We start from the raw sequence: 18746 nt of genomic DNA on the forward strand, positions 1-18746 counted from the left end.
ATAATTATAATGACTGTCTTTCATTATTGCTAATAACATATTTTAGCACAGATTTCCTTTTGATCGTCTTTGAGATTTAAAACTTATTAGGTAAACATACTTGATTTCTAAAAATTGTCATATATGAGTAGTAGGCAGAACTTAATACTATTTTTATTTTTATGTAGAGGACCCCTTGAATATGCACTGATGATTAGAATTAAATTTTATTTTCTCTTTCAGAAATAACTAGCCTATTTCTAGAACTGATCTGTTATTTTTACTTTCTTCTTGCTGTTCCATTTAATCAGATCTTTAATCAGATCACTACCTTTCTGGGATAGAAATTCTTTTTTTTTTTTTTTTTAAAGATTTTATTTATTTATTTGAGAGAGAGAGAGAGCATGAGAGGGGGGAGGGTCAGAGGGAGAAGCAGACTCCCTGCCGAGCAGGGAGCCCGATGCGGGACTCGATCCCGGGACTCCAGGATCATGACCTGAGCCGAAGGCAGTCGCTTAACCAACTGAGCCACCCAGGTGCCCTGGGATAGAAATTCTTAAATAATTATTGAATACTTCATATGTTAAAAGCAGTGTTTTTAGTTTTGTGGCAAATACAAAGAAGTCTTTGCTTTTGAAGTTTTTTTTTCTTCTTTACAAATAAGACAAGCTTGTCAGTTATAAAGGATACACTTGGAAATTTAAGATTATTATTATAATTATTTTTAAAGATTTATTAGCGTGCATGAGTGGGGGAGGGGCAAAAGGAGAGGGGGGAAAATCTTAAGCAGACTCCCTGCTGAGTGCAGAGCCTGACATGGGGCTCAACTCTGGCTGGATCCCATGACCTGACCTAAAAATCAAGAGTTGGATGCTCAACCGACTGAGCCACCCAGGTGCCCCCAAAATTTAAGATTATAAAAGAAACTATGTCACAAGGCAAAAAAATCGATGAATTGCTAATAATTCTAGTATTAAATGTTTTTAGAATTTAGAGATTTTTTTTTTAGGCAAAGCTATATTTGTAAGGGAATACAGGATTTTATAAAGAGACAGGAGTGGGGAGTATGTTCCACATAAAGAAAAGGATTGAGCAAAATTAGAGAGTTGGAAAAGATAAGGGATATCTTGGGAAATAAATTAGTTTGTATTGAGCAGACAGTTCTTAATGGGGATACAGTAGGAAGTAGAGATGGCAGGTATATAGGGGGGATTTGTGGGTTCTTAAATCTTGAGCCAAAGTGATTTTTATCCTGTAGGTCATTGTTTTTAACTATGAATCATGTATTCAAAAGCAGTTATACCCACAAATTCACTGTACTCTGCTAGAATTGGAATAAGAATGAAAACAACCCTTGTACTCAGCTCCCTATAATTTTCCTTGAGCTCCATGAAATAAGGACCCCCCCACCCCGCCCAGGTCACTGTAGAAAATGGACTGAAACACTGTTTGTTCTAGACAACTGTTAGCCATAAAACATTTTTGAGCAAGGCTAAGGAATATTATGCAAATCATTTGAAAATAGTATTCAAGAAGACTTACTTGGCAGGATAGGTTAAACCATAGGATGGGCTGTCAAATTACTTGAGATCGTAGCAATAAGGTCCTAAGCCATAGTAGAGGGACTACAAAGAAAAGACTGAAGAGACATGTCAGTGGCAGAAATGATCAAGCTGTTTGATCAAATATGAAGAAGTAAATGAGGAATCAGGGGGAATAGAAGTTCTGTTGAACATTATCTTTGTTAAAGTCTTGGTCATAGATTTCTGTGGAGAAATCATGGATGACTTGGCTTTTAAGAAGCTATAATTTAGGTATAGAAACATGATCAAAACAGGCAGATCCTGTTTGATCTATTTTGCACAGACAGCCTTCTACCATAGCAACTTTACATACTTTGGGGTTCTGGATAAAATTTTGTGTGTGTGTGCACATGCATTTTAAACTTCCCTTGCTATTAAGAAAATAAACTTTTGTTTTAGTTATGTTTAATTTCAGTTGTATGGAGAAAAAGCTTTTATTGCTGATGTGATTTCATTAAATAAGTGGGTGCTTACTTGATGCCAGGCATTATGTAGTGAACAATGTGGATTTGATCCCTATTTTCAAGAAGATGAAAGGAAATTGTTAGTGCAGTATGGTAAGTTATGATAGGGTACTGAAGGGCATAGAGTAAAAGTTAATAGCATGAGTTCTGGAGCCACATTCCTTGGGTTAGCATCCCATCTTTGCCATTTACTTGCCGTGGAAGCTTGGGCAAATTGTGGATCTTTTCTGTTAAGAATTTTCTTTTTTTATAAGTTGTGTGTAGTCTTGTGATTTGTTTTCAGTACTCCGCAAGGTGGGTATAGAACTGGGCATGCTGGGTTGAAGTTTTGCTAGGGAGCTATGTTCAGAGAACAATGGGGCAAAGGGATTTTGGATATTGCTAAGAGGTTGATTAAAGTGGTGGGCCATATTGTTTGGGGCAGAAAAAAAAGCAGCAGGGTGTTAATGCAGAGAAAGGAATACAAAGATTGATGTAGAGTGGTGGTACAGTGTGAGTAATTAGAAGAATGCAGTAGAAGATTATGGTCATGACGTTTTGTTTCCGACCAAATTGCTGGAATAGTTACAGTGATAGCAAGGTCTAGAATGTTGCTTTGGGAATTGGGCTGAGAAGTGGGAATGGATAGGACAAGGAATACAAGGAACTGAGGCTAGAGCTTGAGATGAGTTGTCCATGAGGAAATTTGTATCATCCAAGATAATGGTAGGAATTTGGAGGGAGATTACCGTCTAAATGATTGTTTATGCTTAGAGCAGATTTTTCATGTTTATGCAAAAATGTTAGTATAAAAAGAGAAGGTAAAAAAAAATACTGGATTTTTTTTTTTTAAAGAATGTATATAATACAAGTGGACATGTGCTTCAAATTCTTTGTCTAATCAGTGTAACCTATCTTTTAGAACTACGGTTGACCCTCAAACAATATGGGGGTTAGGGGTCCTGACCTTCCTTGTAATAAAAAGTGTGTATAACTTTTGACTCCCCAGAACCTAACTGCTAATAGTCTTCTGTTGACTAGAAACCTTACCAATAAAATAGTTGATTAACTCCTATTTTGCACGTGACATGTATTATATACTGTATTCTCACAATAAAGCTAGAGAAAAGAAAATGTTATTAAAACCATAAGGAAGAAGAAATACATTTACAGTTTTGTACTGTACTTACTGAAAAAAAATCTGCATATAAGTGGATCCATGCAATTCAAACCCGTATTGTTCAAGTGTCAGCTGTACCGTGTAAAGGCCTAGTAACTCAGATTCAAGAATCAAAATAATTTGGGGTTTAAGAAAATACAATAGTCAAGAATTTTAGTAAAAATTAGAAATGATAACATTAGTGTGTCTTAAAGGATTTTTTGAATTAAATACCTTATCTCATTAAATAAAAATGGTATTTAAAAAGTTTCCATTCCCATGTTTGAGTTGAATTACTTTTTTTTTTTTTAAGATTTTGTTTATCTGAGAGAGAGCACGAACAGAGGGGAGGGGCAGAGGAAGAGGGAGAAGCCTGCTCCCCACTGAGCATGGAGCCCAAGGAGGGGGGCTCTAGCCCAGGACCCCAGGATCATGACCTGAGCTGAAGGCAGACACTCAGAGTGAGCCACCCAGGCGCCCCTGAATTGAATTACTTGTATGTACTATTAAGTATGGAGGATGATTGAAAAGTTGTCATTGGGGAAATTGATACCATGTTGGACTGGGTTCTGTTACTTGCTAATTGTGTGGCCTTGAGCAAGTTTTTTTGTTGTTGTTTTTTAAGATTTTATTTATTTGTCAGAGAGAGAGAGGCAGGCAGCAGGAGATGCAGGTTCACCACTGAGCAAGGAGCCTGATGCGGGACTCCATCCCAGGACGCTGGGATTATCACCCAATCCGAAGGCAGATGCTTAACCAACCGAACCACACCGGCGTCCCCTTGAGCAAATATTTAACAGGTTCTTTTCAGTGTTAATTCCAAGTATATCTTGAACTGTAGTTGGATGGTTCAGTCAACTCATTTTGTGGTGGTTTTCGGGTAGAAATAATGGGAAAATGAAGAATGTAAATGATTTCCAAAATTAAGTCAGTTCATTTATAATTTCTCTTGTTAAATCTTTCTCCACTGCTTTGTGGAGACAGTGATATACCTTGAGATTATTAGGAACATTGTAGATAAAAGAAAGAGGAATAACTGGATAAGTATCCTACTCTGAACTGTTAGGAGTTATCTCTGCTCCTGGTGTATTTTTATGTTTTCCTCTGGTAAAGCTTTTTTTTTTTTTTTTTAAAGATTTATTTATTTATTTATTTGACGAGAGAGAGAAACAGAGACAGCGAGAGGGAACACAAGCAGGGAGAGTGGGAGAAGGAGAAGCAGGCTTCCCACCAAGCAGGGAGCCCGATGCGGGGCTCAATCCCAGGACCCTGGGATCTTGACCTGAGCCGAAGGCAGATGTTTAACGACTGAGCCACCCAGGCACCTCTGGTAAAGCTTTTAATGGAAGAAATAAACATTTATTTAAAATTTATATGTAGATTCACAAAAACCTGTGATGATTGTAAAACACATAAGGGTTTTAGTAAACTTTTTTTTTTTTTTAAAGATTTTATTTATTTGACAGAGACAGAGCAAGAGAGGGAACACAAGCAGGGGGAGTGAGAGTGGGAGAAGCAGGCTCCCCGCTGAGCAGGGAGCCTGATGCGGGGCTTGGTCCTAGGACCCTGAGATCATGACTCGAGCCGAAGGCAGATGCGTAACAACTGAGCCACCCAGGCACCCCTTTAGTAAACATTTAAAGCCCGACTATTATTGGGAAGTACCTTTCCACAATGTTAGCAAGCCCGTAGAGAATTGTAGGGCTTCATGGAATGGTTGATGTTGTATCCAAACTTTATTCCTTTTTTCTCTCTTCCCCAGTTGAAAGCATTATATTGAGATTATATTAATTATATTGAGGTTAACCTAGTTCCTGTCTTAATTACAATGTTGTCATAGATGGTTGACTTCTTTGGGCTCTTTGAAGGCCTCTGTAGTTTTTACTACAAATATAAAACCAAAATAAAATTTTAAATACAAAGCTTATAGAACTTAAAATGTTTTTTTTTAAACCGACTAGCTGCCAGTCACAATGTGAATATAATGCTTCTTTGAGGATATTTTGATGTGCCTGTACTACCAGTTTTTGCACCACCTTTCTTTTCTATATCTGTTAAGAAACCTTTTTTATATTGTGCTGGGATATCATTTGACCCTAATGCATCATTTGTGTATTAGCTTTCTTCTGTTTTTGGTAGCCCACAGCAGCTAAAGTAGTACTAGTATCAGTATGGTCTCTGAAATCAAGTTGTAGTACTTGATATATGTGGTCATCCAGATGATTGAAAATATGCTCATATTACATGTTTTTAGGTTAACATCAAAATAAAAACACAGAATATATGTTTTCATAGAGGACTTGAGGACCCTTAAGAATATGTCCTTCGTTTGAGAAACACTCATAAATTATAATTTTTCTCATATTTTTCATAATTAACAGTGTTGTAGTGATGAGGCATTTGATAACATGGAGAATTGGAAGCCTGACCATATACTTTACAGGTTTAGGTTTTATTTACTTAAAAAATAAGTTTTTACACTGCCCAGTATGGGGTGGGGGGGCCATGCCCAGTTTCTTTTGAAAGAAGCTGTTCTTTCCTTAATGCCCAGATTTATCTTTCTCTGTAATTTTTTTTTTTAAGATTTTATTTATTTTTGAGAGAGAGTTAACAATGACTTGTTCAGGAGAAAACAAATGTGGGAGAAAAAGCAAGGAAGAACTTAGGTGAAGACTTGAGTAATTTAATATAAAATTCATAGTTGATTTAAATAGGTTTCTGTCTGTATATAATAAGTACTCAAGCTGTATTTAGAGAGAAAAGAGCTTCCTTAACACTATGTATACTCTTCAGTCATTGTCCATTTTTGCTGCCTCAAGGTGAAGATGTGGAAAAAATTTTGGATGAATGGAAGGAATATAAAATGGGAGTACCAACCTATGGTGCAATTATTCTTGATGAGACACTTGAAAATGTGAGTGTAATAAAAGATTTTTAGTGCAATGATCAGCTGTTTTCATCTTATTAGTGAAATTTTTGTGTTATTTTGTTCTGAACTGAGGTTTTAAAATAGACTTTTCTATTGCTAAAAGGCCAAATTTTGCATATTTTGTCTGCATTCTGGGTCTTACTATTTTATACTTGTATGACTTATTGAAAAAAAAAAGTCATTTAATTGTTGAAGAAGTACTTTAAAATGGTCAGAATGCCTTTCTCCACACTAGTAGTAGTAGAGTCAGACTCTTGGAAGATACTAAAACCAAGTACTGTATAAAATTATTGGTGATGACAGTTACTTGAAGTAAGGAGAAAGACACCTTTGACATTTAGAAAGGAGTGTGGGAAAGGATGGCAAGTTTTATTTTTACCTCTGCTCGTTTTTATAGGTACTACTGGTTCAGGGGTATCTAGCAAAATCAGGCTGGGGATTTCCAAAAGGAAAAGTAAATAAAGAAGAAGCTCCTCATGATTGTGCTGCTAGAGAGGTGAGTTACTGCAGTTTGAAACCTAGTAACATTCGGTGATTATGCTTTGAGTGTGCTTTTTTAGCCATGGAGATTTATTGTTTGGACCATCTAATCCTCTTTCTAAAACTTGACTGCATGAAATAACTTATCTTTTATAGTGATTCTTTTGTCCATATCTATCATTCTTCCCTTAGTTTGTTTCCATTTTCTTTTTTGCCCATTTTTAATTGTTATCTCTAACTCCTTTCTATTTTGATGATATATTCTCTACCTTTGTTTTTTTTAGATGGATTTATAATTGGTAAAACATTTTGGCAATTACAGTGCTTGTTTTATGTTTATAGTCTTGGCTTCCAGACAAGTACACAATTTGGGCTTTCCTAAGAAATTTACATTTGTTGCTCAGAACCTTCTCTAGCTTCATATTGCTTATAAGATGAAGTTTAATTCTTTTAAGTATTGAAACTCCTTCCCTTACCCCAACGCAAAATTTAGCTATCCCTAAATTTATTTGCCTTTATTCTCAGTCAAGAGAATTATTCTCTGTCTCTGAATTTGACTGCTTTGTTTCAGCCTCTAAACTTTGCTTATATTATTTCCCTAACTGGAAAGTTCTCTCTTCTTCCTGCCTATTCAAATCCTATCTAGACCCAGCTCAAAACACCTTTTTTCTGAAGGATTGCCACCAACTAGCTCTGTATCCAGCACCTGATATCATACACTGTTATTAAAATACCATTGGCTGTATTCCCTAAGTATACTCTACCTTTCATCCTTTTGAGTTATTCATTCCATAATTGGAATGTACTGTACTTCCCACTCCTCTTCATCCATTTTGCCCATCACCTAACCCCCTCCCCTGTGGCAACCATCAGTTCTCTATTTATGGCTCTGTTTCTGCTTTTTGTTTGTTTTGTTTTTTTAGATCCCACATATAAGTGAAATCATATGGTAATGTCTTTCTCTGTCTGATTTATTTCACCTAACATGATACCTTCTAGATGCTATCCATGTTGTTGCAAATGGCAAGATCTCATTCTTTTTTATGGCTGAGTAATATTCGTGTGTGTGTGTGTGTGTGTGTGTGTATACACCATATCTTTATTCAGTCATCTGTCAGTGGGTGCTGAGGTTGCTTCCATATCTTGGCTGTTGTAAATAGTGTTATAATAAACATAGGGGTGCATATACCTTTTCAAATTAGTGTTTTTGTATTCTTTGGATAAATACCTAGTAGTGAAATTACTGGATCATGTGGTATTATTATTTTTAATTTTTTAAGGAACCTCCATACTGTTTTGCACAATGGTGGCACCAGTTTGCATTCCCACCAACAGATGCATGGGGGTTTCTTTCTCCACATCCTCACCAGCACTTGCCGTTTCTTGTCTTTTTGATTCTCGCCATTCTGTAGAGTGGATAATTTCTAAAGCTCATTCTTAATTAAAATTCCATTTATTTAAAAATTTAATCAGTGAGCTCTACCCTATAATAGTCTTGGAACTTTAATAAGTTATTGTCTAGACATTTGCTTGGCATTAATTATGTAGTACCTGTAATACATTGTGGACTGTATTCTTATTTATCAGTTCCTTGTCACTTACCACATTACATCTTACCCTTGAAATTTGAGATGTTGAGCTATAAAGAAGCATAATACAACGGAAAGAAAACTAGTCTAGGAGTTGAAAGATTTTTGTTCCGTTATAGTTCTCATATATGTTAGTCAGTAGCCTAGAGGCTTTGGGTAAGTCACTTAATTTCTCTGTGAGATACACATTTGTTAAGAAGAGTTATTTAAAGGGTTCATAACTGGAAGTATCTTTAAAATCTAAGGTGTTAGTGGTTAACTTTGAGATATTTTTGAGATGGCAATATGGATTTTGTGGCATACCTCATTTGGAACTGTTGCCTTATTTATTTATTTATTTATTTATTTATGACTCATTTTTTCCTGCAGCAGTGTTCACCACCTGGTTTGAATTTGGATGTAATTATTAGTGAGTGATAGTAATTAAAATTCTTATAAACTACTAGTAGTTATTTAACACAGAAAAACCATTAGTGGTTATTTGGAGTAGGATTTAAAAATGATTAAAAGTGCTGCATTTTAAATTTAGTATGCAACAGCTTATCTAAGTAAGTGTTTTGAACAGCTTATAGACAAAGCCATTTTATGCAGGTAAGTGAAGGTTTATTTATGCATACCTCTTAAAATTGAAAGCTGTTTAGGTAGTAGGTGAGAAATTGACACATATTCTAAGCTTGCCCTTTCCTTTTTGTATATGGTAGGAGATGAAATGGAGCAGTTGTAAAGTCTCCCTTTTATGTCCTCAAACTTTGTGGTTCTCTTGCTCAAAAGGAAGGACAAAATAGAAATCATAGCATCCTACTTAGAGGAATTGATGTGTAGTTCTGTACATAGAGTTAGATTAGTCCTATAGCAGTAAGGTAATTGTCTGGGTCCAGAAAAGACACTATGTTAACTAGGAAACAGGCTAAATTTGGACTAAATTTGGTGAGATCAGCTGTCTCTGTAATTGGATCTTTTTGAGGGAACTTGGAGGAAATCAAATATTTAAACTTGCAAAACTGAAGAGAAGTATCCCATGCCCAAGGGATTATCTACATCTACCACTAGAACCTTTCTTCTGACCAGTTTTATACACTATATTATAAAGAGGATGATGCAGAAATAAGGTATTGGGGGAGGGGATGGGAGAGAGGGGCAGAGGCAGTTAACCTGTGAGCTGAGGCACCCAGTTTTCACTTTAGTTTATCTTACTTGTTTGTTTTCTGCTCTGGGATACTAAGGTAAAGGATTGTCCGATTCATGTGGTGCTAATTTCAGTAATGATTATAGATCACCATAGTTTGTAAGAAAGTAAATAAAATTTATTAGGGCAGGGGGAGTGGGAGAATGGATGATAGGATGCTATAGAGAGTCTTGTGGGGAGGGATACAGCCATTACGGAAGATGATCGTCTCCACTTTATAGGAGAGGAACTGAAACAGAGCAGTTTGGTAACATACCAAGGTCTCACAGTGAGCAGCAGAACAGGGATGCAAAACCCTGGCGGTTGGTTCCGGAGTCTGTGTTCCCGACTACTACAGTATAGGCAGTCAAGGAATATTGTAAATGGCATTTCTAAACACATAGATGAAAACGGAAGGAATTTGTGATTTTTAAGTATATGTATTTTCTAATAATATTTACCTTTCTGATTTGAATCATGATTTTTTTCCCCCCGTTTTAGAGTTTTTGTCTTGCTCTGAGGAGAGCACAGATATTCTTCAGAACCATATTCTCTTAATTTCAGGGAAAGATTTTTTTCCTTTCGATAATAAGAATTAATCCTTCTAACCTTTCTGATCTAAGAAACATCCTCTTTTAGCTGATAAAGGAACTTGTCAGAAGAAAACTTGTCTTTAATTTTTGTACATTTTGGGATGAGAATTTAACTTTTATATCTGATTTTTAGATGATTACCTCTGTTATAAAGAGAGAAAAGTTTTAGGATTAAAGTTGAGCATTGCTTTATTAGTTCAGTCAGGCAGACATAATGAAATACCACATTCTGAGTGGCTTAAACGACAGAAATTTATCCCTCCTAGTTCTAGAGGCTGAGAAGTCCCAAGATCAAGGTGCCTGCTGGTAAGATTCCTGGTGAGGGCTCTCATTCTGGCTTGCAGGGGCTGCTTTCTCACTGTGTGCTTATGTGGTCTTTCCTGGGTGCCTTTGTGAGTGCAGAGAGTGTGCCATGTCTCTTCCTCTTCATATAAGGGCATGAGCCCTATTGGATTAGGTCCCCAACCTTATGACCTCATTTTACCTTTATCACCTCCTCACAGACCCTGTCTCCAGATACAGTCACATTTGTGTTAGGCCTTCAGCATGAATTTTGGTGAGACAAAGTTTAGTTCATAGCAGTTGCCATTTTGAGTAATGAAAAGTATTCAACTAGCAGTCCTAGACTTGTAGTGTGTCCTTCTGCCACTTGGTGGTACTGCAGTACTGTTTGGTGGTGGTAGGGGTGGGACGTACCATCTATGTTAAATTTCAGTTTAAAACCAGATTGGGATATTACCACAAACTTCTCTGAAAAAAACAATGTTCCTTTTAATTTTCACTTGTATTAACCTATAAGGAGGAGTTCTGTCCTAATTTTTTTAGCTGCCATTAGTTAGACTTAGGCTGATGCCTTCAACACTTTTTCTTGGACTTTTAAGTTATGCAGTTCTGTCATGGGTGCTTACCCTTCTTTTCAGTTGCTAATGACATTAATTTGGTTTATTATAGTTATGTTACTGTTATTATTTCATTACATGTGGCTGTCCAGGAGTGTTTTGTTATAGCAGAAGCTGACCCATCTTTTAAGGGCTGTGTATGTGGGCTGAACTGAAAGAAGCAGTGGCAGCCTTCTCAGGGACAAGGTATGAATAATTGTCAATAGAAAGCTTAGTGCCGTCTTCCTTAGTAGTTGCCAATCCTTGACCTCTCGGTTCACCTTTCTTAATTGGGTTCTGATTACTTTTATTCAGTGAAGTAGATTTAGGACAAAGATGTGAAAAATGTTTTCTAGATATTCTTAAAAGGATGCGTTAGGATAACCTCAGTATATTTTTATTGTTAGTGGTGGTGAAACATCAGTTGTTGCACAAGCAAATGATACTTGGCAGTTCACTTGTTTCAGGATTTATTTTGGTGTTTTTACTTAGCAAAACAATATATTTTATTGTAATGAAACTGACATTATGCATTTAATCCTGTGTATTGTGATTTAATTTTGATAGAATTCCTACAGAGGAACTGTTGGTAGATCTAGTCTACCTCTTCCTATAAGTTTATAGAAGGACATTAGATAGTAGGTAGAGGATTTCATTATCTGCCTGTGCTGGTGCTTTTTGAATAGCACATTTTTAAATCTTACTTAGGGATTTTTATCTGATATCATTTGAGAAGTGAATGCTTTTTTATGTGCCAGGAAAATTAAGTATTATAATACAGAAATGAATTTGATCCACAGAAGATGGTATTAAAATTTTTGTCTTTGGTATCTTTATGTGTAAGTGAGCTACTAAACACTTTTCCCAGTAAGTATGATGAGAGTGGATTCCTAACTTTAGAGGCAAATCAATTATTATCACTTCTAGAATTGAGAGATTATATCTTTTACTTTATTATACTTGTTATAAGTTTGGTTGTACAGGGTTTGAAGCTGCCTGTGTTTAGCGCTGATGGCTCTTTTTATTTTGCCTCCTATTGTACCACTTCCTCCCATATGATTCCAGCTATAGCCATTCCCATCTCTCTAAATGGAATGCCTTTTTCTTCTTACCTGGCAAACTCCTATTCATCTTTCAAGTCCCAGCTCAGGTGTATCCAGCGGAATAGGATGCTGTCCATGACACCTTCTCCAGATAACCACCCATTTCACAACTCACACCTCACCTTAACCCAGAGCTTAGTTATGTATTCCCATAGTACCCGCTACCTCTTGGCATGTATGTCCTATTACAATTATTTTCTTTAGACTGAGCTCCTTAAAGAGCAGTGCTTGCTCTATTAATTTCTGAAGCCCATGCATAGGATGGTAGCTGTTAACTTACTAAGCACACAGTACATATTTGAATGCACTAAAGGTATTAATATTGAGATAATTTCAAGTAGTATAGAGCAAAATAACACAAAGAATAGATTCGCCTGCTAATATTTTGCCATATTTGGTTTATTACGTTTGCTATATATGTGCATGTGGTTTTTATTTTATTTTTTAAAGACTTATTTATTTGAGAGAGAGAGCACAGTGAACACAAGTGGGGGTGGCGGGAGAGGGGCAGAGGGAGAGGGAGAAACAGACTCCCCTCTGAGCAGGGAGCCTGATGCAGGGGTTGATCCCAGGACCCCGAGATCATGACCTGAGCCGAAGGCAGACACTTAAACAACTGAGCCACCCAGGTGCCCCAGTTTTTATTTTATTTTTTAAAAAAGATTTATTTATTTTAGAGAGCACACAGGAGCGGGAGGGAGGGAGGGGCAGAGAGAGAGAGAGAGAATCCTAAGCAGACTTCCTGCTGAGCATGGAGCCTGATGCACGGCTCAATCTCATGACCCTGAGATCATGATCTGAGCCGAAATAAAGAGTCAAACGCTTAACTGACTGAGCTACCCAGGCTCCCCTAAAGATTTATTTATATATTTTAGAGAGAAATAGCGTGCACGTGTGTGTGTGTGTGTATAAGCACATGGTGGGGAGAAGCAGAGGGAGAGTCTAGACTCCAAGCTGAGTGTGAAACCTCACACGGGGTTCGATCTCATGACCGTGAGATCACAACCTGAACCAAAACCAAGAGTCGTACGCTTAACTGACTATACCACCCAGATATCCCTTGGTTTTTATTATTATTGCTGAATAATTTAGGAGTAAATTGCAGACATCCTGCACCTTAATCCCAAAATACTTCTGCATATAAGTTTTAAGAACTAGGAAGTTCTCTTATGTAATCTCAGTGTAATTGTCAAATTCAGGAATTTAACATCGGGAGGTGTTGTTATCTAATGGGCATTTAATGTTCACATTTCCTAATTGCCCCACTATGGTCCTTTTCAGCAGTTTCAATCCCCTTCCCCAGACAGGATTCTCTTCCAGGCTCAGACATTGTGTTTGCATTTAGTTATTACATATCTTCAGTCTCCTTTAATTTGAAAAAGTTCCTCAGTTGTCTTCAATACTTTTTTTTTTTTTTTTTTTTTAAGATTTTACTGATTTATTTGACAGAGACATAGCGAGAGAGCGAGCACAAGGGGGAGCGCCAAGCAGGGGGAGAGGGAAAAGCAGGCTCCCTACTGAGCAAGGAGCCTGACAATGGGGCTCAATCCTTAGCTGACTGAGCCACCTAAGCGCCCCTCAATACTTATTTTATTAAGCATGTATTTAGTTAGATACTATTTGTAACACAAAGTTAACAGGTTTAGCTCACAAGGAACTTAGATATACTATTTACTTTCAGCATAGTTTCTCACATACAGACTTACATGACTAGGTGTGTATACTTATTTCTGATTATAAATACTATTCAAGGAAGGAAGCTAATCAGAACAGTTTAATAATTTTTATGTATGTATATATCTGAAACTACTATCCAGATCAAGATATAGAATATTGCCAACACCTCGGAAGATTCTTTCCTGCCCCTTCTCAGTCGATACACAGTTTTCTCACACCTCCTGGAGGGAAACACTACTTTGCCTTTTATCACCATTGATTAGTTTTGCTTGTTCTTGAGCTACATATTAAAAGGATTTTGCGTTACTTTGTGTGTTTGGATCGATATAAGTCTGTGAGATTCCTTTATATTGTTGCATATATCAGTAGTTGGGTTTTTTTTTTTTGCTCTTTAGTATTCCAGTGTACAGATAGATACAGTGCTTTATCTCTTACGCACTGGATTGTATCCATCTTTTGGCTATTATTATTTTTTTCAAGACTTTATTTATTTGAGAGAGAGAGTGAGCATGCAAGCACAGAGGGAGAGGGAGAAGCAGACTCCCTGCTGAGCAGAGAGCCTGGTGTGGGGCTCAGTCCCAGGACCCAATAATGACCCGAGCCGAAGGCAGATGCTTAACTGACTGAGCCACCCAGGCACCCCACTTTTGGCTATTATTAATAAAACTGTTGTAAATATTCTTGTCTGTCTTTGTTGAGGTAATTATTAAGCTTTTATTGCTCTAGGTGTGACTTGGTCATAAAGAAGATGCAAACCTATTGCCAGTAGTTTTCTGGGTGATTGTACCAATTTACATTCCTACCACCTACATATGAGAGTTCTGGTTATCCAGGCCTACATGAGAAATTCAACAATTTTATTCCATGTTTATGGATTGGAAGAATTAATATTGTTAAAATGTCAATACTAGGGGTGCCTGGGTAGTTCAGTCGTAAGTGTCTGCCTTTGGCCCAGGTCATGATCCCAGAGTCCTGGGATCAAGCACCGCATCGGGCTCCCTGCTCAGCAGGAAGCCTACTTCTCCCTCTCCCACTCCCCCTGCTTGTGTTCCCTCTCTTGCTGTATCTGTCTCTGTCAAGTAAATAAATAAAATCTTAAAAAAAAAAAAAAAAATGTCAATACTAGTAAAAGCCTTCTATAAATTCTGTTCAATCCGTATCAAGATTCAATGGCATTTTTTTATAGAAGCAGGAAAAAACAGTCCTAAAATTTGTTCAGAACCATAAAAGACCCGAATAGCCAAAGCAATCCTGAGAAGAACAAAGTGGGAGGCATCACACTTCTGGTTTCAAGCTGTACTTATAAGGCTTTAGTCATCAAAACAGCATGGTAGTGACCTAAAAACAAAAAAATGGATCAGTGGAACAGAATTGAGAGCCCAGAGATAAACCCAAGCATGTACGGTCAACTAATGTTTCACAAGGGAGCCAAGAAAACACAAGGGAGGAAAGATGGTCTCTTCCGTAAAGGGTGCTGGCAAAATTAGACATTGACAAAAGAATGAAACTAGACCCCTGTCTTAATACCACTCATAAAAATTAACTCAAAATGGATGAAAGAATTAAATGTAAGACCTAAAACCATGAAACTTCTGGAAGGAGATATAGGAAAAGAGCTCATGGACATAGGTTTTAGCAATGCTTTTTTAATGTGATCCCTAAAGCATGAGCAACAAAATAAAAAACAAATGGGACGGGGCACCTGGATGGCTCAGATGGTTAAGCGTCTGCCTCCTGGGATTGAGCCCCAAGTTGGGCTCCTGGTTCAGTGGAGCGCCTGCTTCTCCCTCCCTCCCTGCTCATGCTCTCTCTCTCTCTCTGTATCTCTGTGTCTGAAATGAGTAAATAAAATCTTAAAAAAAAAAAAAAAAAAAAGTGGGACTACATCAAACTGAAAAGCTACAGCAAAAGAAAGCATCAACAAAGAGACAGCGTATAGGATGGAAAAAAATATTTGCAAACTATTTTGGGGGTTAATACCCAAAACATATAAAGAACTCCTAAAACACGATAGCAAAAAACCCCCTAGTAATCCAATTAAAAATGGGCAAAAGACCTGAATAGACATTTTCCCAAGGGAGATACACAAATGACCAACAGGTAGATGAAAAGATATTCAGTAACACTAGTCATTAGGGAAATTGCAAATCAAAACCGCAATGAGAGAAAAAAAAACATGATGAGATATCACCTCACACCTGTTAGAATGGCCTGATTATCAAAAAGATAAATGACAAATGTTGTAAGGATGTGGAGAAAAGAGAACTGTTTTGTACTGGTGGTGAGATTGTAAACTGGTGTAACCACTGTGGAAAACAGTATGGAGGTTTCTCAAAAAAATAGAACTACCATATGATCCAGGAATTTCACTTCTGGGAATATATTCAAAAGAGACTAATACTCTAATTTGAAAAGATACTGTAGCCATGGTCGTAGCATTATTTACAGTAGCTAAGAAATGGAAACAACCTAAGTGTCCATTGACAGTTGATAAAGAAGTTGTGGGGTGTATATATTCATACACACACCTGCACACAAAATGGATATTATTCAGCCATTATCAGGGAAATCCTGCTATTTGTGCAACATGTATGGACCATGAGGGCATTATGCTAAGTGAAATAAGTCAGAGAAAGATAAATGTTTTATGATCTCAGTTATATGTGGAATCTAAAAAGAAAAAACAAAAAACCAGTCTCAGAAAAAGAGATCACATTTGTTGTGCCCAGAAGTGGGGATGGGGGCTAGGGAGAATTGGAGGAACATGGTCAAAAGGTGCAAACTTCCCATTATAGCTTGGTAATAGGGGTGTAATATACAGCATGATGACTATAGGTAACCACTGCTGTATGATATATATGAAAGTTGTTGAGAGAGTAGATCTTAAGTGTTCTCATCACAAGGAAAAAAAAATCCCTTTGCCTTTTCTTTTTACTCTATATGAGGCAAGGGTTGCTAACTAAACTTAAGGTGGTAATTTCACAATATATGTAAGTCAGAGCATTATGCTGTACACTTTAAGCTTATACAGTGATATTTGTCAATTATATATCAGTAAAAGTACAGAAAATCTTATGGTCATTTTACAGTATATACAAATATCAAATCATTGTGTTGTACTGAAACTAATATAAGAATGTTATCTGTTAATTATATCTCAGTTAAAAATTTAGCCATTCTGATGGGAATGTAATGCTTTATCATTGTATTTTTCATTTGTTTTTTTCTTGAAGTTTAAGGATTTTAAGCACATTGTCATGTTCTTATTGGCCATTTGAATGTTTTCTTGATTAAGTACCCACTTATATGTTACCCATTTTTAAAAAGTTGGGTTACTTGTCTAATTGATAGATAGGACTTTCCAATATATTCTGGATTGTATTGTGAATGTCTTGTGGTTTATGTCTTCCCTTTGATGAAGAGAAGCAGTTTCCTGTTTAGGTATCCCAGTCTTTTTTTTTTTTTTTTTTTTTTTTCCCCAGTTTTTTTTTTTTTTTTTTGGTTTCCCTTTTTTTTTTTTTTTTTTTTTTTTTGTGCCCCAGTCTTAATTGTTATAAATCTAATATCCATTAAGGTTGATTTATAATCAAAAATGTTTTTAAGCTCTGTCTCAAGCAGTAGAGTAGACCTTTGTTTTAAGTAAAAGGAAAACTAAAGCATCTGGATTTTGCTTTAATGCAAACATCAGATAGCATATATGCATTGCAAAATAAATCCACATGATGGTTTTAATTACATTGTCTTGTGTATATAAATGTTAAGATTTGGGGAGGTATGAAACCTCTGTCACTGAGCTTCAGAATGTTGTTCTGGAAAAGATACATAGTTTTGCTGTGTTTGAATGTCACTGACCACCTTTAATAGACGGTTTCTCTGTATACCTACAATACCTGATGTAGATATAAAGAAACATAGGACAAGAGAACTTCCTTTTTTTCAATACCACATATGTACTTAGATACCCAGTCTGACATTTCCAGAAGTAGGAAATACAAATAATGTTTCTCATTTTCTATATACCACAGAACATTTTTTGAGTATATTCACCTAGTTTTTATTTATTTTTTTAAGGTTTTATTTATTTATTTGACAGAGACAGTGAGAGACGGAATACAAGCAGGGGGAGTGGGAGAGGGAGAAGCAGGCTTCCTGCTGGGCTCTATCCCAGGACTCTGGGATCATGACCTGAGCTGAAGGCAGATGCTTAACGACTGAGCCACCCAGGCACCCTTCACCTAGTTTTTAAATTTTTTCATTTTTTAATGAAGAATAGGAGGTTTAGCATACTTAGGGGCTTACAGAAAGGGTGACAGAAACGAGTTGGGTGTCATGGAGGAGCTTAAATTGGGAGTCCTAAACTACACATGTCTGGGAGAAGGATAGCTGTGCCTTTTTTGAGGAATGTAGAAAGAGGTACATGAACTGACAGAGAGGGAAGAGACAATGAGTAGAAATAGCTCCTTCATACCTGTACGTTGTAAGAGATTCAGGCCTGTCCATGTGTTTTAACATCTTCTGTCCCACTGGTTGGTTAAGAGATGCTGAAACCAGAGGAAAGGGGAGGAACTGGGGATGTGTAAAAGATCTACAGTGGGTTCTAGCCACTGAGAATTCAAAGCCTTTTTGATTGGTGGGGGTGAAGTTGGGAAGGCCTTTGTCAGAGTAATACAAATGTTATTTGAAGGAGAACTTTAAGGCCAGAAGAGACCAGTGGTTTTTTACTTTATACAGAAGCCCAGTGTGTTAATCAGAATAAATGTGGTTTCTCTGGTTGAGGGAAGAGGTGAAGGTTAGATGTAACATCAGTTCCTGAGATATATGTTCTCCTAGTTTCTCCTCTTCCAGCCCTTGAGGCACTGCTGAGGGAAGGCAGTTTTAGAACCATGAGTCTATTTCACTGGTTTTCAGTTTTTTTGCATTCACCTCCCCACCCCCATACCCCCACACATGGGGTTGTAGCTGTACTTTTGGAATCTGTCCATTTAAATGTTAGGATTAATCACAATTCAGTTTTCATTTTTAAAAAATAGTTTGTTTTTTTTTAAATTTTATTAGAGAGCAAGAGAGAGAGGGTACGAGCAGGGTGGGGAGGGGCAGCGGGAGAAGGAGAAGTAGACTCCCCACTGAGCAGGGAGCCCAGTGCAGGACTCTGTGCCAGGACTCTGGGA

The 18746-nt window shown here is 37.0% G+C and overlaps 1 protein-coding gene across 1 annotated transcript in view; it reads left to right on the forward strand.

Moving 5' to 3' along the window:
- DCP2 (decapping mRNA 2) overlaps positions 1-18746 on the forward strand; it is a 48917-nt gene that overhangs the window by 18481 nt on the left and 11690 nt on the right. Inside the window, exons 3-4 of the mRNA XM_021698927.1 lie at positions 5951-6078; positions 6491-6589. Of these exons, the coding sequence (XP_021554602.1) occupies positions 5951-6078; positions 6491-6589 (227 nt within the window). The remainder of the gene's footprint in view (positions 1-5950; positions 6079-6490; positions 6590-18746) is intronic.

This window comes from Neomonachus schauinslandi, chromosome 7 (assembly GCF_002201575.2).
Source record: "Neomonachus schauinslandi chromosome 7, ASM220157v2, whole genome shotgun sequence".
NCBI classification, from domain to species: Eukaryota; Metazoa; Chordata; class Mammalia; order Carnivora; family Phocidae; genus Neomonachus; species Neomonachus schauinslandi.